Genomic DNA, 24,474 nt, shown 5'->3' on the forward strand with positions numbered 1-24,474 from the left:
ACATGCAAATCGACTCTCTCCTGTCTTGATTGCAAGTCATTTCGTTTATGAAGTTTTTGTTTTGTTTTCGAAATTGTGTTTTATTTTATTAATTCTATTTTGCACCTTAGTAATCCCTGATTTCTGAATTAGGGGAATGTATTGTGGCCATGCAGTATTTCAGCATTATAACCATAGGCTATTTATGTTTCAGAAATAAAGAGGAAAGATCCTGCTTTAAGTAAGTACTGCCACTCTTAATGCACTCACTGAAACATGCTCAAATCAGACACTTACACATACAAAAGCGCATTCAGAAGCATACATTTATGCACATGGCCTACATTATAGTTGTGAGGAATTCTGAGAAGGAGGACCCAGATGCAGAATAAATAAGGGGTGTTATTTATTGACAACAAGTAACTGCACAAGATAGGTGAGGTAGGAATACAGTCCAAACAATAGGGGAGGGCACACAACTGGAGAACAGGTAGGTCGAACACGAGACAGCAAAGACGTGACGGCCAAAGATGGAGACAAGGCAGCGGCTCAGGAAATCAGAGGCTTGACAGTCGGTGATGAGACTGGACGTAGCACCAGGCTAGCTGCCAGACCAGGAGAGTCAACAACCAGGGTGCAAGAGGATGCAGGGCAGGAACCAACACAAGACGAGATAACAAAAAACAAGAGCAAAAAATAAAAACTGGCAAAAACTAGAACACCAGAAAACAATAAGAAACTAAATATAACTGGAGCTATAGCAAAGGAAAAATAAAATAAATTCTATAAATGAATAGCTGGAACTAGTAAACAAAGAAATAAAACAAGACTCCAACCTTGAAGGCAAGCTAGAGAGAAACTAAATAAAATAGTTAACAAAAGCAAAAACAAATGATGAACCAAAAATAAAACTTGGGAGAACTAGAGAAAAATAAAGACTAGTACTTGACTAAACTAAAACGGAAAATAAATACTAAGCTAGCACTGACTAACAAGCTGAGTGATCTCACTCACACACAGACACACACAGACACACAAACATGTCTGGTTTACTATCTTTGTGAGGACTCTACATAGACGTAATGGTTTTTATACTGTACAAACTGTATTTTCTATCCCCTTAACCCCTAAACCTACCCATCACAGGAAACATTCTGCATTTTTACATTTTCAAAAAAAAAAAAGAATTCTGTATGATTTATAAGCGTGTTTACCCATGGGGACCTCAATTTAGGTCCTCACAGTGACACGAGTCCCCATGAGTCTGTGTGCATTCAGGTTTAAGTACCCACCGGGATAGAAAAACATGTACACACACACACACACACACACACACACACACACAAAACAAGGACTAGACAAGGACTAAACAAGGGGGCGGGGTAACAGGAAACAAGGAGGCGGAACAAGAGAAAGACTTGGCAAACACAAACAAAGACAAAGACAAGTGCTGACACACAAAACAAACATAGAGACATGAACAAAGACAACACAGACAAGGCTGTCAGTTGCAAGTGATTAAAAAAACTTCCTCATTTTATACTACGTATTTTATCTCTGCTTTTATCCTGTTATTGGACACTTTTGCTTGATTACTCTAATGACCAGTAAGGCATTACAGTAATATAGCCTTGGGGGTCATGAATGCAAGAATGAACTTTTCTGCATTTGACACTGAGAGTATAGAGATATTTTTAAGATGGAAAATGCGGTCTTACAAATTTTACATCAGCATAACAGTGAAATCTAACTCCATGTTTCCTAATGATATCTTCAAAAAGTTGCATGTGTAGCGTCTGGACCAATCAGAGACACAAATTATTCATTATATTTAATGAATAATCCAACAAACTCACTCTCCCAACAAAGTTCTATGAAACTTCCCCCACAAATGAAGTCAACACTGGCAGAACCCATTGTCCTGTTACATGACACCTTAAGACTGATAACAGTTTTATGACCCAAAAGAATGTGCAGGGAACATAGACAGTAAAAGAAATGGACAGAGCGACCCCATTGATTTCAACGGAGAAGACTGAAGCCCGATTATTGCACTTCCTGTCTGATGTCTGAGCGACTGCGCAGGCTCAAACTGAGCGTGACGACAGTCTGGCAGTTGAAAATCTTCTAGTAGCTGTGCCAAGCCAAATCTGAATCACCTAATTCCTCAAAAACGTTGTTGAAATATTTTGTCCCATTGCTTTTATAGACTCTATTTATGGGCTTCTACCTTGACTTTGTGCCTCCATGTCCCCCCGATTGCCTCATAGACAGTTAAAGATTGCCAGCAAGCTTCTCCTCCTGTCTATACGGTAATGTCTCTATTGTGCGACAGAAAGTCCCGTGGTTATGACGCAATCTTTAGCCTATTTAAAAAAAAAACGGCTTCTACGGGGCTATAACGTAAGATACAAATGGAACATTTTATACATTGTCGTGTTTCTTTAGAAATAAATAATGGACAAATGAAGTCTTTGGACGCCTCAGATGTAAAGTTGACAAAGCTGTCAAAGTGACGCCAAAATGAATGGGAGTCAATGGGCTGCTAACAGCAGGTGATGGTCTGCTACAATGGCGGCTCCCGCGAGGCTTCAACTTCCGGCTAATGGATTACCCCCTTGGCAGGGAATTGTCTCCTAATTCTTGCTGAGAAGAAGAAATTAACCCTTTTAATCCTATATATTCTATATATATATAACCATGTGATAAATGTCTTAACACGTATCTAATTTTCCATCTCATAATTTTCCTTTTATGTGGTTTGGCCTTAGCCTGGCTAACGTCAGACCCAAGTCTCATTGAGACTTGGGTCTGGGAACCACATATTCATTTTCTCGTATTTGAGGCATGGTTTACGAATGCCCAGAGCCGTTTATTGGGTGCTAAGAATGTCTATCAAATGCGCCTGTACGTAGCTCATAGCCAATCGTTTCAATTATACCAGATGACGTATGTAGAGCGTCAGAAATTAGATGAGGAAGAAGACGATGGGTCAGAGATTTATGTGTACACGATGGTGTGTATCTAACGGCCGTTTCACATCCCATGCGTGAGCGGCGTGTATTTTTTTCGGCGTGCATGTTAATCAATGAGTGCATTCACACCGGGAGCAGGAGCAGCGCGTGAGCGTCGAGCGAGCAGCAGTGAAGCGGGGGTTTCGGCGTCGAATCACGCTAAATTAAAGTGAAACCACACTTTTGATGGACACTGATAAATATGATTTTACACAAAAAAGTGCCCAAAATGCACAGAATAAGCATGTCTAGTGAGTTTTAACAAGAACTTGAGTAGGCAAATAAAAGAAAATAAAGACTCAAAAATATTTATCGAAGATTTAGGCTACCCGGTAAAAACTTGTTTTTAATTATTCAGTTTGGGTGAAAGTTGTGTATTATATATAAAAAAAACTAAAGTAAACTAGCCAGAAAATATTATATATAAACGTTCTTTTAGTTTATGTAACACACAGACAGCTACATAGGCTAGCACAACCCAAATCAAACCCGAGTGTGTGGTTTATTTGTGTGTTTTGTTTTTTATCCGCAGAGTTTGCAGTCTTGTAAACATATCAAAAGTATGACTGAAACTAATAGATTGGAGCCATTTTCTGGGTTGTTTTGTTGTTTAACATTTATATGCGAATGTTGTACACCTCCCCATAACAAACTTTCAAGACTATCAATGTTATAAATGACCAACTTCTAAAAACAAATGTATAGTTGTCTTTGTAAAGAATTGCTCGCTTATGTAGCTTTGGAGCCGCTGCTGTGACGCTGTACAAACGCTTCCAGTGTGAATACTCTCGCGCGTCTGCAGCTGCAGTGACGATGTAGTTACGCTGACGCGCTGCTCAAGTGCCGCTCACGCTTGCGGTGTGAAATGGCCGTAAGGCTGCATCGAAAGGTAACTTCGCGTCTGCTGCCATGTTGGATCCATAGGTATCAACAAACTGCTTCGGTGTGTCGCATAGATGTCGTCATCATCTTGCTGCTCCCCCCCCGTTCTGTGATTGGTTCCCTAGATGAGGCGAAAATTTGGTCCATGGTATCCAGACTACCTAGCAGCGTGAATAAAATCGCGCTGCGGCAAGGCAGTATGGGGAAACCCAGGCTAGTTTGGCCTATTTATTCATTCTGTCTTCTAAACTATTTTGGTCTGAAACATGACTTGCATATATTGTTAACCAAAATCATATGTGTAGCATGTTTAGTCTCTATAAAATCCAATCTTCGTCCCCCATTTGTTCATTTACATTACATTTTGCTAACTTTATGACGCATTAGTATTATAAGAATCTTGTAGATTCATTGGGTGTTTACAAAAATAATCTACAAGATTCTTATAATACTAATGCGTCATAAAGTTAGCAAAATGTTTTATGCCCTGCTAGGGTCGTAAAACGGGTCGTAAAAAAACTCCCTCCAAAGGGGCAGCTTTGCATTGGCTCACGCACCTCCAGAGGGTGTGACATTTTCACACTTTAAAAATCACTGATCATCAAGATTAGTTCTCTTGTCCTCTTAGCTCTTCGCTTGTCCTCTCTGGTCCTCTTGGCCTCTTGCTCTCTGACTCTCTTGGTCCTTCTTGAGAAGTCCTAACGTGAAGATGAGGCTGAACTAGAAGTCCCTCAAGGACTCCCAAGCTTGCACCAGGCTGCGGCCTTGTCTTTCCATTCACCAAAGATCCTCTGACTACCACTGGTTCTCTCTCATCAATACCACATCAGTAAAGATCAACTGGAGCCTCAACAAATTGCATCAGGAGAGTTTAATGCAAATGGACGAGACATTCAAGTATCAAACTTAGCCTCATTATTTGATACATTAAGTATCCTTACCCCTTTTCATTTATTAGAACTAAACTGATGGTTTGCTCAAGGCTGTTGATCTGCTGAACATCAAACAATGCTATAACTTCTTGCTTTCCTGTATTCTGCTCCAGCTCTCTTTCCCTTGGGAAACTGTATGCATGTATGTATGTGTATTTTAGAGTAAATTAAATGTTTAGTCTAGTTAATAAAGTCTTTTTCATATCACACGTAAAGTTGTCCGTGTCTCAAGCTCATATCTGGAGTCACTAATCATAGATCTTGACTACTTGCTCTTAGTAGAACTTAATAAGAAAGACATTTCCCATGCCCCGGAAATGTACATTTCTATTAATTAGTTAATAACCAATATTGAGTGTTCACGGGATGAAACGAATAATTGGTTGTAATCTTAATGTAGCTACATCAAGTTAACCCGATAAACTGATCCAAATATTCATAATCAATTATAACAAGTTATGATTGATTATTAATATTTCATCGAGCTAGTTTGATACACATGTATAAGCAACGGTTTTAGAACCAAGCCTTGTAGAACTCCATACAAAACTTGAGATTAATATGTGATAGAGTAATAATAATAATAATACTTTTTATTTATTTAGCACCTTTCAAGAACCCAAGGACACTTTACATAATATTGACAGTTGCAAATATATAATCAGGATATAACAACATGAAACAGGCAGACAGACAGTGATCATGTTACAAATAAAATAAAACCAAGGTAGGGTATGCATGGATCTGAAATTTAAAGTAAACAATTAGTTAACAGAGCATAGTGTTATGGTATGGGCAGGCGTATGTTATGGACAACGAACACAGGTGCCAGTGCCGGCTCTGTAAATCTGGGGGCCCTAAGCAGGAAAATTTTGGGGCCCTGCCTTGCAGTAAATAATGGAGTATTGCCACCGCAAACCAGCAACTATCTAACCCCAATCTAACAAATCTTCAATAAAGTTGTTGCATATACTACAGGAGTCTCGATCTTTGAACTTTTCCCTTTTCCACACTTTAAAAAGAGGGAGAAGCTGGACCAGTAATTTCTTTGCTTCCTTCTAAAGTGATTTAAACATATTCTTCTTTTTTATGCACCTGATGGATAGACTCGTTTCATTTTTGCGGTCAAATTTCCAAGTCCAGGGAAGACAACGATCTGACACGGTTGGTTGACTTAACGCTGCATTGGTTCTCAAACTTTTTCGGTCATTCCCCACTTTGGACAAGGGGGAATTTTCAAGCCCCACTGCCCCCATCGCCCCAACACAGTGCCAATGAAATACGCAACAAGCTTAAAATGTTCCAATTTATTGAAGTAACAAGTAGTATCTAAATACAAACTAACTATCTACATCAAATAACATAACAGCAAGTTCAAAAATAAAGAAAATAAAAGTGCAGCTGTGTCAAAATGTGTATCAAGTTCAAAAATAGAAAAGAAATAAAAGTGCCACTTTGCAATCTGTTAAAAAAAGAAATGAAGAGAAATCCATTTGGCAAGACAGGTCTATTTAAAAAAAAAAATAGACATAACATAGGCTGCTGTGTTTGATATGGGATTAAAATGATGGGCAGTGTATGAGATATAAACTAATAATAATTAATAATAATAATAATTCATCACATTTATATAGCGCTTTTCTGGACACTCAAAGCGCTTCACATAGAAGGGGGGAATCTCCTCAACCACCACCAATGTGCAGCATCCACCTGGATGATGTGACGGCAGCCATATTGCGCCAGAACGCCCACCACACACCAGCTTACTGGTGGAGAGGAGACAGAGTGATGAAGCCAATTGGTATATATATATGGGGATGATTAGGAGGCCATGGAGGCCACTGGGCAAATTTGGCCAGGATGCCGGGGTTACACCCCTACTCTTTCGAAAGACATCCTGGGATTTTTTGTGACCACAGAGAGTCAGGACCTCGGTTTAACGTCTCATCCGAAGGACGGTGCTCAATTTACAGTATAGTGTCCCCGTCACTACACTGGGGCGTTAGGACCCACACAGACCACAGGGTGAGCGCCCCCTGCTGGCCTCACTAACACCTCTTCCAGATAATGATTAATTATTTTAATATTCCTTTGTTCCGATCAGAGCATGTGAGCGGAGAGCGCATTTCTGAATATTCCTCCGCTCGCTCATTCCGGCGCTCAACCCTGCTGGTTCGAAAATATGTGGAATAAGGGCTGCCTCCGACTAAAGTTTTTTTCTAGTCGACAAGTAGTTGTTTATCTCTACCAAGAGTAGCCCCTTTATATTGATTTAATAACTTAAATAGGCTATACAGGATAATGAGTGTTATAAAGCCGCACTCAAGCGCACGAACCGGCTGTGTAAACTGGTGTTTTCTGCGTCGTTGCAAAGATTAAGTTGACGATGCAGACTCGGCATGAACGAATAAAGATATAAAGGCATAAAAAGGAAAAATTCCTCCCGTTGGCGCGCCCCACCTGTCACGTCTCTATTCACCACCAGTGGGGCGCGCCCCACACTTTGAGCGGCGACTACCATCTGTAGTTAGGGGGCCCCCTAGTGGCGGCGGGGCCCTAAGCAGCCGCTTAGTTCGCTTATAGGGAGAGCCGGCTCTGACAGGTGCATTTTATTGATGGCGTTTTGAATGCACAGAGATACCGTGATGAGATCCTGAGGCCCATTGTTGTGCCATTCATCCACGACCATCACCTCATGTTGCAGCATGATAATGCACAGCCCCATGTTGCAAAGATCTGTACACAATTCCTGGAAGCTGAAAACATCCCAGTTCTTGCATGGCGAGCATACTCACCGGACATGTCCCCCATTGAGCATGTTTGGGATGCTCTGGATCGGCGTATACGACAGTGTGTTCCAGGTCCTGCCAATATACAGCAACTTCGCACAGCCAATGAAGAGCAGTGGACCAACATTCCACAGGCCACAATCAACAACCTGATCAACTCTATGTGAAGGAGATGTGTGTTGCACTGCATGAGGCAAATGGTGGTCACACCAGATACTGACTGGTTTTCGAACCCCCCCAGACCCCCTCAATACAGTAAAACTGCACATTTTAAAGTGGCCTTTTATTGTGGCCAGCCTAAGGCACACCTGTGCAATAATCATGCTGTCTAATCAGTATCTTGATATGCCACACTTGTGAGGTGGATGGATTATCTCGGCAAAGGAGAAGTGCTCACTAACACAGATTTGTGAACAATATTTGAGAGAAATAGGCCTTTTGTGTACATACAAAAAGTTCAGCTCATGAAAAATGGGGGCAAAAACAAAAGTGTTGCGTTTATAATTTTGTTTAGTGTATATGCATGCCTCACTGAGAAATGTAGTTAAACTAGTAGCGTCACTACTTGTATCCCCACTAATGGCCAACACTGGTTATTTGGACCATTAGATGTTTACCACACCCCACAGTTATTAAGGTATGTTACATGTTAGTTGTAATGTGTTAGTAGCTCCATCACACATGTTCTTCTACCTGGCAAATACATGCATTATTGCAATTGCAAATGATATATACTGTGCAGTAAGCCTACACATGCATCCACATGCTAATAAAAACACACAAACACACAAAAATTCACTGCTGTATCTCCTATTTCTTAGACCCGAAAAAGAGCACCAGTGGCAATCACCAAATGGGTGAGTACAAAACTTCCTTCAACAGTTTTGCTGTTTATTGTGACTTGTGTAGCACTAGCATCCTCCAACACAACACTTGCGCTACTGGACCAGTTAGAAAGATATAAAACTTATGCCCAGATGTTGAATACAGAAACACTTTCCTGTAACACAACAAACATAAAAAATAGTATTGAACAGTGAAAGAAAAAAAAGGCAAAGCAAACACAATCACATCAAAACAAAGAACGATAAAACATTAATCAATATGAAGAATTTGATACCGCAACTCAGTTTGAATTCACTTCAAGGTCTATAATACTTTTCAGTTTATGTAATAAAGTTCAGTTTGTGTGTATTAATGTTCAATTCCTTTGTAGTAAAGTTCAGTTCCTTTGTTGTAAAGCTCAGTTCATTTTGATCGTGAGTAATGAAAAAAAAAAAAAAAAAAATGGTCAGATCCAATCTAGTTCAGGGAAAACCGGGAAAAAGTCTTAAGTCTAAGTTCATCTTAGTTCTCTTGTCATGCACGTCTTCTCCACATGCACACACACACACACACACACACACACACACACACACACACACACACACACACACACACACACACACACACACACACACACACACACACACACACACACACACACACACACACACACACACACACACACACATATCATGGAAGAATCTTTGTCCAACTTCAAACAGTTTTAACTGTAACATTAAACCTGACCAAACATATGTCATTCACCCAAACCTGTTCAGTTTAGGATGCAGAGCAGATAAGTATTATTATTTCTTCCTCTTTAGAGATTTTAAATACACTTTTTTTAAGTTACACTGAATCTGTCTGCATCTTCTCCTCTTCGACCGTTACTTTACAAATGATGCACGTTATGCACGTGCACTACCAGCCTGGTTTCATTGTTAAAACGTAGGTATTAATGCGTAATTTTCAAAGACATAAAACATATGTTTGGGGCACTTGATCTCAACTAGGCCAAAAGGTGGCTGCGCAAGAGGGTCAAATATAGGCCATCTGGTGAGGTGCCAAGCCATGGGGCGTCAGGGTGAACAATTAGGCCACAGGGCATGTAGTTAACATTCCTTATTTTGCAGTATTCTTGTGCTGCCATAAACTCCATATCTGCACCTGTTTGAGTAAAAGATGTTTCTAAATTTGAGTTGAATGGTCGTAATACAGTGATCATAATGCAAAGTGTTGTAATTAGCAAATTAATGTTATTGCAAGCTAGGGTAAAAGTTAACTTAGAAATGTACAGTTATGTGTGTGTGCACCTCTTTTCATCTTGGCTGTCTGCCTCGTTCCTTTGAGGATGCGTTTAGCCAGAGACTTTGCTGAGACATCTCCCCTGACAAAGCACACCTCTCTGAAGTGAGAGGAGGTTATTCTGATGCCACTCTGAATTTCCAGCCTGCTCTCTGGTTGCCACCTCAATCTTTCTTGCCATTTCAATTGTGACATTCAAACTTTTCAGGTGGAAGTGTTGTTCCTCGGTTAGCTCATGCGCCCAGTCTGTCGGGGAAAGCCGGTAGTCATCTATGGGAAGCTGTGGAAAAGGTGGAGCATCCATATGGATATTTATTACCTTAGTTTGTAGTATGGGCTGCTGGTAAGAAAGCACACTTCCCTTTTGGGCTGAGCCAAGCGATGTCTCCACCAGTGTTTTCTCATCACTGATGGCCATTGCTGCTATGAGGGGCCTCTCTTCGATCTCAAAGTCTTTGTAAGAGTCCTCAATACATAGCAGCCCAATATCACATGAGTTCCCATTCACACCCTTGTAGAGTGTACTTCTGTGAGACAAAGTGATACATTTAATATCCTACTGTGACAAGGTTACAATTATTAAAAAAAACTTTTATTTTGTACAAAAGATAAATGAGGCCTACGATTAATCAGATGCAAATAGAAATACAAAGTCCTAATTGAAAGAAAAATAGTTGACAAAAAAATTGAATCCAATATTGGGTGATAATATAGCATAACAAGCGATTTAAAAGTTATTTTTTATAAGCCGGTCATTTTTGACCGGGAACATCACAAGTGTTATAGGGTTTTGAACACAACCTGAGGGTTAAGGTCTATGTACGACAATGTTATTAAAATTGTTAATGTTTTGGAAATAGATCTGTTATTTGATGTTATCTAGATCTGTAATATCATAACAAGTCAAGTCAAGTCACCTTTATTCATATAGCGCTTTTTACAATACAGATTTTATCAAAGCCGCTTCACAGTGATAACATGAAAATAATACAAGAAGTTTGTTTCTAGAAGAAAATTACGTCATCGTCCACCTTAAGTAAGGCAGATCAATAATATTGTTGAATATTGAATGTCCCCAACAAAGCAAGCCAAAAGCCAAGGCAACAGTGGCAAGGAACCAAAACTCCATCAGCTGACAGAATGGAGAAAAAAACCTTTGGAGAAACCAGGCTCAGTCGGGGACCATTTCTCCACTGGCCAATGAACGAACAGTGTATGATTATGATTCAGGCATATGGAGTTAATATTGTGCCATAATAAAAAAACAAAAACAAATCCAGCATTTTACAAACAAACTCGATCTGCTTTACAAAGGAAAACTCGACTTGACAAACAAACAGAAAGCAATTGCAAGTACAAAGGTCAATTTGAGCGAAAATGCAGTCATCATCATCAATCATCAAGGCCTTTTGCAGCGCAAGCGCCGATCTGAATGGTATCTAGCATGCTGTCTTTCTGAGCAAAAGCTGGTGTAAGCATAACAGGACTGAATCGTGCCCTCTGTCAGTGCAGACCGCCAAGCTGCCCTGCCCGGTCTTCCGCAAGGTGATGCCATTGGGCAGGGTTGATGTTAAAGACATTCATGTCCCGCTTGACAACATCCTTAAAGCGGAGCTTGGGTCGGCCACGAGGGCGGTGTCCCACAGCTAACTCCCCATGGAAGATGGACTTTGGGAGACGTTCATCTGGCATACGACATACATGGCCGATCCATCTGAGACGCCTCCTCCGTGCGGACCTGTGCTCAAGATATCTGAAGCCGGGTGACACACGCGAACTGTGCATTTTTCTGTCTGGGAAGGAAGACGCGCACAGGGAGGAACTGCCTGTACTTCTCGAGGGAACTGCCTGTACAAATTGTGATCGCGCCTGTCCCTCTTCTCGAGAGAAGAGGGTTCAGCGTCTGGATGTCACAGATGAAGCTCGCTGATCGCCTTGAGAGGGGTGTAATCCTCTCAGACGATGCGGCAGCTGACGAGAAGCTGCAATTGGATGAAGTAAAAAAAAAAAAAAAAAAAAAGGGAAAACTTAGTCCGGCAGCAAGCGGTGTACATGTCACTGCTGTTAGTGAGCTTCAGCACGGTGGTGTTCGGGACCCGATCCTGCCATGACAGGGCAAGGATCTGTCGTAGGCAATGGAAGTGAAAAGCATTAAGCTTGTGCTCCTGCCGCCGGTATGTAGGCCACGTTTCGCTTCCATATAGCAGAACGGAGAGCACACAGGACTCATATACGCGCACCTTTACTTTGAGAGAAAGGTGGCTGTTGTTCCAGACACGAGACTGAAGCCGCCCAAAGGTTGTTGAGGCACGACCGATCCTGGTATTCAGTTCAGCATCGAAAATGCAGTGGAGTAACAAATATAAATAAATGAGCCTAGTTGTAAGCACAGGTGAGACCACCTGCAAGGCATTTCTGCCTGACGCACTTCCGCCAGTGCCTTTGGTCCGGCTGCAGGGTCGTAGCTGGGAGCCACCCTTTACTGATGTTTCGCTCCTTTAATCCCGGAACACCTCCGGGTGGTGGAGCAGCGACAGGGACGTCTCCCTGCCGCCCCCTGCAGCCAGCCTTTGGATCCGTCTTTCCCTCAAGCCTTGTCCTTTCTACGGAGCCAGAACCAAAAGCTCCCTTGCTCTGCCTCTTCTGCCAGCTCTTTGAGGACTCTCTCCAGTTTTGCACCTCTGATTCCAAGGGTCTTGAGGAGTCGCTGGATGGAGGTTCCAGTGAAGCCCCTGCAACCAACTTCCACTGGGTAGGTGTATGCCAGTTCCGCATACCTCTCCTTTTTTCTTTCAAAGGCAGCCTCCAGCCCATCCTCCCATGGCACGGTCAGTTCGGCCATAACGACTGTCTTCGTGACGATGGACCAAATCACGATATCTGGCCGGAGGGAGGTTATGGCGATCTCCTGAGGGAACTTCAACTGGCGATCCAGTTCCCTTTCGAAGGGAACTCAACAATACGTCATCGACGCTATGGAGAACGCCTCAGGCGTGACAGGTGTCTGAAATCACTATCAAATCACGTCAATCACATTGACCGGCGACAGCCCGTGAAACATTAACGTGAATGATTAACGTGCGACCTGGAAGTATTTAAGGGCGCCTTGCAAACATGACAAATCATCTTTTCGTCTTCAGGGACTGTTTTGTCTGTAACCGCTTTGAAAATCAGGTAATCATGAAATGCTTTCAGAAGTGTGCGGACCTGTGCTCAAGATATCTGAAGCCGGGTGACACACGCGAACTGTGCATTTTTCTGTCTGGGAAGGAAGACGCGCACTCGTCTGAGGAGGAACTGCCTGTACTTCTCGAGGGAACTGCCTGTACAAATTGTGATCGCGCCTGTCCCTCTTCTCGAGAGAAGAGGGTTCAGCGTCTGGATGTCACAGATGAAGCTCGCTGATCGCCTTGAGAGGGGTGTAATCCTCTCAGACGATGCGGCAGCTGACGAGAAGCTGCAATTGGATGAAGTAAAAAAAAAAAAAAAAAAAAAGGGAAAACTTAGAGGAACTGCCTGTACTTCTCGAGGGAACTGCCTGTACAAATTGTGATCGCGCCTGTCCCTCTTCTCGAGAGAAGAGGGTTCAGCGTCTGGATGTCACAGATGAAGCTCACTGATCGCCTTGAGAGGGGTGTAATCCTTTCAGACGATGCGGCAGCTGACGAGAAGCTGCAATTGGATGAAGTTTAAAAAAAAAAGAAAAAAAAGGGAAAACTTAGTCCGGCAGCAAGCGCTCTCCCGGACAAACAGGAGATGGCTGATGAGGGTGGTAATAATAAGATATTTCCTGTATCTTCTCAGCCACCCTGCCCCGTGTATGCTGAGCTGGTTGGTGTTATAGAACGCGCCGCGGGCAGGCTGCAGCTGCCGTGGCTGCTCGTTGGGGGAGAAATCGCTCGCGATGAGAGCGTTTTTTCACCGGACATAGAACCACCAGCTCAGGTGAGCCTTTCATTTCTTCCCGATCTCAAACTGAGATCGAGAGGACATGGAAGAACCCATACTCTGCCTGTATCCACCAACATCAGCAGGCTAGTCTCGCTGATGTTGAGAGGATAGGAGAGCGTGGGTATGCGTCGATGGGAAAACAATCGACACTGAGAGCTCAAACCCTGCCAGTTGAATGGCAGAGCATACACGTCAGCGGGTCAGGCCGGTGCTAGCCTGCACATCATGGCGGTGTTGCAGGTACACCAGGCCGATCTGCTGGGGGATCTCGACCAGGGGGTGGGGCCCCTGAGGCGGTTACTGAGCTGCGCCGCAAATGAAAGAAAAAAAAATATAGCTCTCCGGGATGGCGACGATACTGGCCACGGAGAGACATTTGTGGTTGAACCTGGCATCGGGAAGAAAGAGAAAGGCTTTCTCCTCGATTCGCTGGTTTCGCCCTCTGAGCTTTCCGGCACCTCCGTGTTGGCGGTGGTTGGAGAGTTCAGAGAGGCGAAGGCGTGCTCAGCTGTATCCAGGACATACATACCGCTGAGATCCGTGTCCACGCCCAGACAGATGGGAGGGCCTGGCCTATCATGGTCCGAGGACCTTAGATGAGGCCAGAGAGCCAGTGTCACCTCTCGTGCGCCTCCTCCGTGGAGTAGTAGGTCGCAGAGGAGGCGCGACTCCCGCAAGAAGAGGGATCTGAGGGAGGTGATCCGGCACAAACGCACGTTGCGTCGGTCATGGATCATCTTCCTTGAGGGCGTGATTATATCTTAGCCCTTTTCTCTCTTCAGGTATGTAAAGGTGATAGACCCCATGTTCATGAAGAACTGTCTGGTGAGTCTTCACTTCGCACGCCGCAGGTGAGCTGCTGGTCTTTCAAAGAGTATTTTTTCTGATTAAAAAATAATACGTTTCTCTTTACAGACCTCGTTCCCTGTATAGAGTTATGGGGCCATGTCAAGGTAATAAGGTAAGAGAACTTTTTTGGATTATCAGGGCCCTGAAGTTCCCCGTTAGGTGGCCAGAACGATAACTATGTTAGCCTTCGGGCTATTAGCCACCTCAGGGTAGAGTAGTTGGTCTCTCTTTGATATAATGTTTTACCTAGAGTGTTGACTGACGCTAGAGCTTCAGATAGATCTTATGTCCGGCCCATGGGACCGTTTTGACTTTTCTGAGTATTTCGCCCCTTGAGCTCTGTTGAGTTTTCATTAGGTTGAGCGTTTTTTCTGCAGCCCTTTGTATGGAATAAAAACAGACTATATTCTTTAGTAGGCTGTGGCTCCTCTGAGCCCTCAGATAGATCTATGCTTACAGGCTGGCCCTCACCAGGGCCGCCTCTGTAGCTGGCCTAGGCTGTGCCAGGGATATTAGAGGCGTTCTGCTAAAATTAGCATTTCTTCCTCTGACCCTTCACTTTGTGAATGTAGGTTTTTGGCATCCCTGTATAATCAGCCTCCTCCCATGGGAGTCGTTAGGCCAAGGCCCGCCCCCTTCTCTGCATTCTGGGGTGACTAGAGTAATGCAGCGTGGTGCAGAGGATGGTTTATAAGGACATGGTAGGCCTCAGTTAGGCCTCTGTGGTATATAAGTCCTTTTGAGCAGGGTTAGGCCGTCTTTCGCTTCACGAAGAAGACTGAGTCTCCTGCCCGACCCTGCCGTGCAGAACTGGCCTACGGATTTAGGCCGCCAGTATGGGCTTCACTTACCTCGCTGAGCTACTGCTCGAGCGCCGGGTTGTAGGTGGTTGGCTTTCATTCAAGCCCCACTCCCCTAGGTTGGGCACAGATACATTTCTGTCACCCCTAGAGCTGCTGGCAGGCCCGCCCCCTGGTAACCTCAGGGTGAGGTGTGAGTATTCCCCTGTGATTCAGGGTAGGTCTGAGTACTTCACTCCCAGTTCTGTTTATCCTATCTCGCACCACTATGGCTCGGGTCGAGTATGAAGTAAGCCTTCACTTCTTCTTTGGTCGAAGTAAGCTGAGCTGACGCCCATGCATAGATGGTAGGCCCCTAACTAACTGGGGCCTCCGTTGAGGCAGAGTGGCGTATGTTGTACTCCCCTTGTTTTTAAGGGTGCTAAGCTCTCTTGCTGAGTACACTGCCGTGGGCAATGTGATTAGGTACCAGGATGCTGTAGGCGCTGTGTAAACAGCTTATCTGCCAACGAAGGCTGTGCCATCAGGTAGTAGGCCTCAGCAGGCCTCCTTGTATGGGCAGCCCCCAATAGGGCGCTGCAGGCCACTTCTCGAGAGAAATGGTTGGCCTTGGTGGTTCGGGCAGTTGGCTCACCGGTGGGTAGTAGGCCTTAAACAGGCCTCCTCGGAGGTGAGTCCCAACATTGTGGGACATACTTTATAGCCGCTTCAGGTAGCTAGCCGTAATAGGCCTCCTGTGGGTGGGCCCAATAGTTACGTTGGTGTAGTATGGTTCCCAACAGTGTTCCTTTGTAGCAGAATTGACTTGCTATCAGCTAGTAGGCCCAACCAGGCCTCCCTGATAGGCGAGTCCCCAGCTGGCTGGCCTTAGCAGGCCGCCTTGGAACTGTCACCTGGACTCAGCTACCAGTTGCTATCAGGTAGTAGGCCACTCAGGCCTCCCTGAAGGTGAATTCCCACTTAAGATGGTTATCAGGTAGTAGGCCTCACCCGGCCTCCCTGAAGGTGAATCCCCTCCTACATTGGCTATCAGGTAGTAGGCCTCACCAGGCCTCCCTGAAGGTGAATCCCCTCCTACATTGGCTATCAGGTAGTAGGCCTCACCAGGCCTCCCTGGAGACAAGCCCAAGGACAGACAACTGGACAGCTAGCCTGACTTTCTATCGGGTAGCAGAAAAAGCTCCCAGATATTATGGCTGTCAGGTAGTAGGCCTCACCAGGCCTCCCTGAAGACGAGTTCCCACATGCTGTGATTATCAGGTAGTAGGCCTCACCAGGCCTCCCTGAGGGTGAGTTCCCCACGTACTATCGTTATCAGGTAGTAGGCCTCTCTAGGCCTCCCTGTAGGTGACAACATACTGTTGCTATCAGGTAGTAGGCCTCACAAGGAGGCCTGGTGAGGCCTGGTTCCCTAGCAATGCTGGGTTCAGGAAGCTAGTGGCCTCTTGCTATCATTTCAGCTGGCCTTATCAGGCAGCTGCTGAAGGCGAGCTTGCGCCCTGGCTCGACTAAAGTGTTCATTCTCTGCTACTGGTTCCCTCCCGGAACCTCTTTCCTGCCTACAGCCTGGTTTTGCCTACCAGGGGGACCATATGCTCCCCTCATTGAGGGTCACTGTGAGCACGCGGACTCCTGAGTCTGGTCAGACGGTCGTAGGCCTCTCGTGAGGCCTCCCAGTTAGATCAGTCTTTAGGCCTTCACAGGCCTCCTCAGTGTTTTGAAACACAGACACTGGGTTGATCCGTGGATCGAGTAGAGAAACTCCCCTCGCTAGCAAGGGTTGGAAAGCACTATGCTGAGTCATGCTCTCCGGTATATCCCGTCTCTGAGATCCGGGCCTAGTGGTTCACTGCCAGCTTCGCAGTCCCTCGGGTTGGATGCCTTACCTAAGGCAAGTGTCCAGAGGCTCTGTCTTCGGACAGACAGGAAGTGGCCAGACTAAGTGTCTATGTATCTGATGCCAGGTCAGGCCGTCCTGGTGGCATTTTGGGGTTAGTACGTTCCCCTGAATAGTGATTGGCTGGGGTTCCTTCGGGTTCCCTAGCCACATTCCCTAGAAGGGACCCCTTCTAATTGAAGTTGTGGTCCTAGGTTTTTGAGCAGGCCCAGGTAGGCCTTTCATTTAACTATGTTTATGGAGGTTTTCCTGTGAGGCTTATAGCTTGGGCTATGACCGTAGGGAATGATGTCACTGACAGCCCAGTGTGACCTGAGGGTGAGTGGTTCTAGCATTTCATTTGAATTTGCTGGTTCGTACAGTTGTCACTGCCTGAGGGCATGCACTCCCCTCAGCATGGCGGAGTGGGTATTTCGTTCCCCATAGCGTCGATGACATATTGTTGAGTTCCCTTCGAAAGGGAACGTGTCAGGTTACGACTGTAACCTCTGTTCCCTGAGAACAGGGAACGAGACAATACGTCTCCCTGCCATGCCTCGGGGCTTGCCTACCGTACAGTCCCTTCAGACGATAAGGTGATTTGTCATGTTTGCAAGGCGCCCTTATATACTTCCAGGTCGCACGTTAATCATTCACGTTAATGATTCACGGGCTGTCGCCGGTCAATGTGATTGATGTGATTTGATAGTGATTTCAGACACCTGTCACGCCTGAGGCGTTCCCCATAGCGTCGATGACGTATTGTCTCGTTCCCTGTTCTCAGGGAACAGAGGTTACAGTCGTAACCTGAGACGGTCAGCTTTAAGGGCCCACTCCCCCCCAGGTGTCAGCAAGGACCACTCTGTTACTGTGCTACTGAGTGCCTCTCCCCCCGCTGGTACGGCACAGAGGAGCCCTGCCAGCTTTGCGGCCACCAATGTCCCAGCCTCCAGCACATCCTCTCTAGCTGCAAGACTGCGCTGACCCAGGGACTCTAGGGGCTGGGCCCGTCTCAAACCCTGCTGTCAGATCCATTTGCGAACCCCAAGATGTGCACGTCCGTTGTTGTGGCGAAGTTGCCCGAGGCACAGCGGGACCCGCACCCTGGGGAACGCACACCGAACCGTCCTCCTCAAAGAACGCCTGGTGGGAGCGGAGCGTCCTCACGGACAGCTTCTCGCAATGCTCACAGTCAGCTCCCTCGAGAACTAACTGGCCATACTTCACTGCCAAACAAGCAACACAAAGCTGATGTGTGTCCCCACCCGTGATAAAACGAGGGCAGGTGTTATGGCCCAGCTCAAAAGCCACAACAAATAGAGGAAACCACACTCAAGGGAATACCAAAAAAAGAATATTTATTAACAAAAGTATAGATTAACTTAACAAATAATAAATCATTAGAAAAAAGTCAACAAATGGAACTGGCAAAACATAATGCCAGTTATTCTAACAAACGGAACACAACAAAAACAAAAGGGAACGCCATGCTGGGGACAAGCAACAGAACAAACAGTCCAGCCCGCGACAATCAGGAAGGGGCGGGTTTTATGCCATCTAGACTCCGATCTGCGTGATGGCCTCAGCTCCACTCCACCAGGAAGTTCACCCTGCAAACACAAAGACACACCCAAACATCCTGACAGAAACAAGAAACCCATGGGCCCCATTCCATCACCTGGTTAATTCCCTCACGCCAGTTTCCCCAAAAAAAATTCCAGACTAGACGTCACCAGCTGGGAAAGCCCACATTTAGCGCGTCCTCTTCCCGCAGTCAGACATCTAGTCAAGGCACTAATTTACAAAAACGCGCTCCTACTCACCGTTTTAACGGCCCAAAGAAACCCCGAAAAAAACGTACATAAATTACACCCTGTTAACAGCATAATTTCCAAGTTGGACGAGCCCCCAATTTGTTATGGCCCAGTTATGTCTTTGTGCAAACACAAAGACACACCCAAACATCCTGACAGAAACAAGAAACCCATGGGCCGTCACACAGGGAACAACACAACGTGTATATATATATATATACACTCACCTAAAGGATTATTAGGAACACCATACTAATACTGTGTTTGACCCCCTTTCGCCTTCAGAACTGCCTTAATTCTACGTGGCATTGATTCAACAATGTGCTGAAAGCATTCTTTAGAAATGTTGGCCCATATTGATAGGATAGCATCTTGCAGTTGATGGAGATTTGTGGGATACACATCCAGGGCACGAAGCTCCCGTTCCACCACATCCCAAAGATGCTCTATTGGGTTGAGATCTGGTGACTGTGGGGGCCATTTTAGTACAGTGAACTCATTGTCATGTTCAAGAAACCAATTTGAAATGATTCGGGCTTTGTGACATGGTGCATTATCCTGCTGAAAGTAGCCATCAGAGGATGGGATAATGGTGGCCATAAAGGGATGGACATGGTCAGAAACAATGCTCAGGTAGGCCGTGGCATTTAAACGATGCCCAATTGGCACTAAGGGGCCTAAAGTGTGCCAAGAAAACATCCCCCACACCATTACACCACCACCACCAGCCTGCACAGTGGTAACAAGGCATGATGGATCCATGTTCTCATTCTGTTTACGCCAAATTCTGACTCTACCATCTGAATGTCTCAACAGAAATCGAAACTCATCAGACTAGGCAACATTTTTCCAGTCTTCAACTGTCCAATTTTGGTGAGCTCTTGCAAATTGTAGCCTCTTTTTCCTATTTGTAGTGGAGATGAGTGGTACACGGTGGGGTCTTCTGCTGTTGTAGCCCATCCGCCTCAAGGTTGTGCGTGTTGTGGCTTCACAAATGCTTTGCTGCATACCTCGGTTGTAACGAGTGGTTATTTCAGTCAAAGTTGCTCTTCTATCAGCTTGAATCAGTCGGCCCATTCTCCTCTGACCTCTAGCATCAACAAGGCATTTTCGCCCACAGGACTGCCGCATACTGGATGTTTTTCCCTTTTCACATCATTCTTTGTATACCCTAGAAATGGTTGTGCGTTAAAATCCCAGTAACTGAGCAGATTGTGAAATACTCAGACCGGCCCGGCTGGCACCAACAACCATGCCACGCTCAAAATTGCTTAAATCACATTTCTTTCCCATTCTGACATTCAGTTTGGAGTTCAGGAGATTGTCTTGATCAGGACCACACCCCTAAATGCATTGAAGCAACTGCCATGTGATTGGTTGATTAGATAATTGCATTAATGAGAAATTGAACAGGTGTTCCTAATAATCCTTTAGGTGAGTGTATATATATATATATATATATATCTTTTTGTGAAATATTGTGCTTTCAATGACAGACAACAATAAATAGACAGAGACAGCATACAGAGAGCGCTTGCTAAAGGCAAAGAAGCTAACACAGTCTGTTTTCAGGTGCGCTTTATAGTTTCCTGGTCGATGACGTCACCCGCCTATGACATCTCGTCTTTCCATTGGACTGATTGGACTGTAAAGAGCATTGAAAGTTATTGTTAAATTTTTTCAGTTGAATGCAGAAGTTGATAGGTAACAAGGGGAAATGGTTTTGGTGTAATGCCCTGCTGAGTTTTAACAATAATAAAGTCAATCAAGAGCTTTAGATGTTAAGATCCAAGTTCAGCCCACTGTAGGACACATCATCTACAACAGACGTTACAAAATGAGGAATAACAAGATAACAAAGATAACAAAATAACCTTTTTTTTTTTACAGGCTTTCTTACAACCAGCCCAGTGCAGTCGGGTAAGAACATAAACAGGTCTTTTTTTATGCATATATTTTTCTTTTATACTACTATGCATTTGGATTTGGATTTCATGCATATTTTTGTGAATATCCTCATTTAAAACAGCCCAGATGGCAAAATTGTTCCCTTGTCACCATGGTTGGCCCCAGTTGTACAGGAAGGAACTTTTGATCCCATATTGATTGATTCAATCTACAAACAACAAAACATCACCATAGCAACTACAGTCTTCGCTCTTGGAAAGTGAGTATATACCTCTCCTATCTCTGATCTTCATTGACTTTAAATTTAAATAATATTAAATAAACCAGAATGCCCTTTCAGTAATGCTGATGGTTACATTAAAGGGGTCATAGAATGAGAATTCAAATGTTCCTTGATCCTTTGACAGTTAAGAGTTCGTTATATTATAAAAAAGACCCTTTAAGTTTCAAAACTCAATACTTTTTTGTTATTCCAAAAACTGCAGCAGCCTAAGCATTTCCTTAGCAGCCTAAGCATACCTTGACCAATAGAATTGTGCATAACACAATTCATAAAGAATTTTTTTTATGAATTATTTTATTATTTATGAATTATATAAAAAAAAAAATGGATAACCTTAACTTTCTAGATCTAAAAGCTGAGGTAACTCAGGGTGAATGTACAGTATATTTGAGTTCATTGTACAGTCTTTTTTAATAAACTGCCAAAAGGGGAAAATAATTTTGCCAGTTTATTATTTTACAATTGTGTTTCTCTCCCTCTCTGTTTTTCAGGTATACACGGTTTCTTAAAGATTTCCTGGAGTCTGCAGAGCAGAATTACTTTGTTGGATTTCGTGTGCATTATTATGTGTTCACTGATCACCCAGAACAGGTTCCTGCAGTGAAACTGAGTGAAGAACATCATCTGACAGTGTTGACAGTCCCTAGTTCTAACAGATGGCAGGAGATCAGTTTGAGCAGGATGGCAAGACTGGAGAAACTGATTGTGAGTCGACTTTTCAATGAAGCCGACTATATTTTCAGCCTTGATGTGGATTCAAAGTTTTATGGTCGCTGGGGGGTGGAGACTTTGAGTCCTCTGGTAGGTGTCATACATGCATGGTTTTATGGTAAGCCTCGTGAACAATTCACATATGAACGCCGACCAGAGTCTCAAGCTTTCATTCCTTCTGGTGAGGGTGATTATTATTATGGCGGGGCTGTGATCGGTGGCTTAGTGAAAAACTTATATCAGCTTGTTAAAACCTGCCGGGAGCAGCTGGACATTGATGCATCTAAATCCATTGAGGCAGTATGGCAGGAGGAGTCTCATTTGAACAAGTACTTCCTTTATAACAAACCCAGTAAACTGCTTTCACCCGAGTATCTGTGGGATGACAAAAAATCTAAACCAGAGGAGATCAAAATCATTCGCTTCTCTCAAGTTATCAAAAACTATAATGAAATTCGTCCAAACCCTTAGCAGCTGTTAACTTAAACATGCAAAAAACAAAACATGCCAAATATTTTTCCATCAGTTGCACAACATCTATGCTGCCTGATGGATGATAACCTATATATATTATCAGACTTATATTTTTACTTCACTAAAGTGCAAAGAGCAGCTTCCCAGCTAACAAAATGGTTTGCTAACATTTCAATTAGGTTATTTATTTATGAATGTTTTTTAAACGTTCAGTTTTTTAAAATGTATTAAGAACATTTTTTTCTTGGTTAATGTGAACGTTAAAGGAACATTCCATTCAATCATTTTGAAAATGTAATGAAAACGTTATTTCTGTAAGTTTTCTGAACGTGCAAAACATTTTTGAGTCACTGTGCTGCCCTGTTTCTACTTATATATATGAATTCAAGTGATAAAAATAGATAAAATGTAAGCAATTAATTTCTTACAGCCACAGGTATGGATTTCAAAGTAACAGGATATTTAAGTACTAAAAACTGTTTTGACACATTTGTCCAGAGTGTTTACAGTTTCTAAGTGCATTAAATAAATTTATGACAACTGCAGATGCTGATATCATGACAGTCTATCCATAAACACAGACCTCTACTTTCCAGAACGTTCCCTGCACGTAATTTTTTTTTTTTTTTAATAACATTTAATTTTCTGAATGTTTAAAAATGTTCAAAATGATACAATGGACAAAACAAACTGGTGAAAGATTTGCATGGTTTATATATATATATATACACAAAAAAAAGTTACAAACTTATCTAAAATTGGCAGTGATGTAATTTTTATTACCAAATTACAAATATTTGTACTTTGCAGGATATTTTTTCACATTTATTTTCATTTTTATCTCTATGGGTTTGGGTTTCATCATACGTCAGTTTGGTCATATGTGTTCTGTCTCTGATGTATGTGGAAGGAATGTCACTGTGATCCATTAAAGAGTATAAAGTTCAGTAAAATTCTGTCATTATTTTCTTCACTCTTATGTTGTTCCAAACCAAAGTCCCTGTGATGCAGTGACCATGAGAGGAAAGTATCTTAATTTTCTGTTTTTGCTGAGGAAAACGTCTCTGTTACGTATGGTAACCCTGAGGAGGGAACGGAGACGTAAGTCTAGACTGACGAATGGGGATTGCTTGCGAGAGCCTATATACTTCTAGTGAAACTAAATGAGCCAATGCACATTGGCATGCGATTGTTGCACCAGCTGCTGTGCATCGCGGTGTGAGCATATAATGAGCAGAAGGTGCCTCGCATCCTTGTTTTTCCACTGAGGAGTCGGACCTGTGACTCGGCCGTATAGCGGAAGCTCAGTAACTGTGGTGAGGGGACTTACGTCTCCATTCCCTCCTCGGGGAACGAGGGTTACAATACGTAACCGAGACGTTCCCCTTCGTCAGTCACTACGAGTAATTCTAGACTGACGAATGTGGATATCTACCCAAACGCCACAGCTGCTGGCCCTTCCAGCGCTCCGCTTGAGCCTCCTGTCGTGACCGCAGTGTTGGGCAGAAGTAGGAGCTCTAAGCAGAGAAGATCAGTGTAACGAGGTTCGTTGTTATGGGAAGAAGGAGGTGGGAACCGGCGAACATTTAACAACTTTAATAACGAAATAAAACAAATACAAAACAAAAGTATAAGCAGCAGCCAACTGCTGGCTAAACAAAACAGAAACAAAACACAACATAAGTTCAGGCCTGTCCTCTCTCGATCTTCACTGTCATCGCTCCTCCTTTATGCTTCCGCTTCCGTGAGAGATACGAGACCGGTGCGTTGCGCAGGTGTCGCTCATTATCAATCACGCCACCGGCCTCGCGCCGTTCTCCCACGGCCCTCTGCCTCATCCTGCTCGCCACAATCAGTCACTGCTGTTCCGCAAGACCCACTCAGTGTGACTTATTGGATAACGCAGGGAAAGCGTGCCCTTGGGGAAGGGAACGGTGTGAAAGCCACATCCTACCCCGGAGGGAGGCACGGATACACATATGGACTAGCCAAGCAGGGTAGTACAACATATGGCAGTCTCTGGGGTGGTTCCAGCCTAGTTATAGGGGGAAAGACGAGGGAAAGACACGGGCACGTCCGCAG

General features: G+C 44.0%; 1 protein-coding gene across 1 annotated transcript; it reads left to right on the forward strand.

Annotated features, from left to right (window-relative positions):
- The first annotated feature begins 130 nt into the window (after positions 1–130).
- Positions 131–22,489, forward strand: LOC130100371 (globoside alpha-1,3-N-acetylgalactosaminyltransferase 1-like). Its single transcript, XM_056265806.1, has 5 exons — positions 131–220; positions 8,418–8,453; positions 20,907–20,936; positions 21,046–21,183; positions 21,699–22,489. The coding sequence occupies exons 1-5, from the start codon at positions 150–152 to the stop codon at positions 22,387–22,389; spliced, it is 966 nt and encodes a 321-aa protein (XP_056121781.1). The 5' UTR covers positions 131–149; the 3' UTR covers positions 22,390–22,489.
- Positions 22,490–24,474: the final 1,985 nt, after the last annotated feature.

Source organism: Rhinichthys klamathensis, unplaced genomic scaffold, assembly GCF_029890125.1.
Source record: "Rhinichthys klamathensis goyatoka isolate OS25496 unplaced genomic scaffold, OSU_Roscu_1.1 h1tg000240l_1, whole genome shotgun sequence".
NCBI classification, from domain to species: domain Eukaryota; kingdom Metazoa; phylum Chordata; class Actinopteri; order Cypriniformes; family Leuciscidae; genus Rhinichthys; species Rhinichthys klamathensis.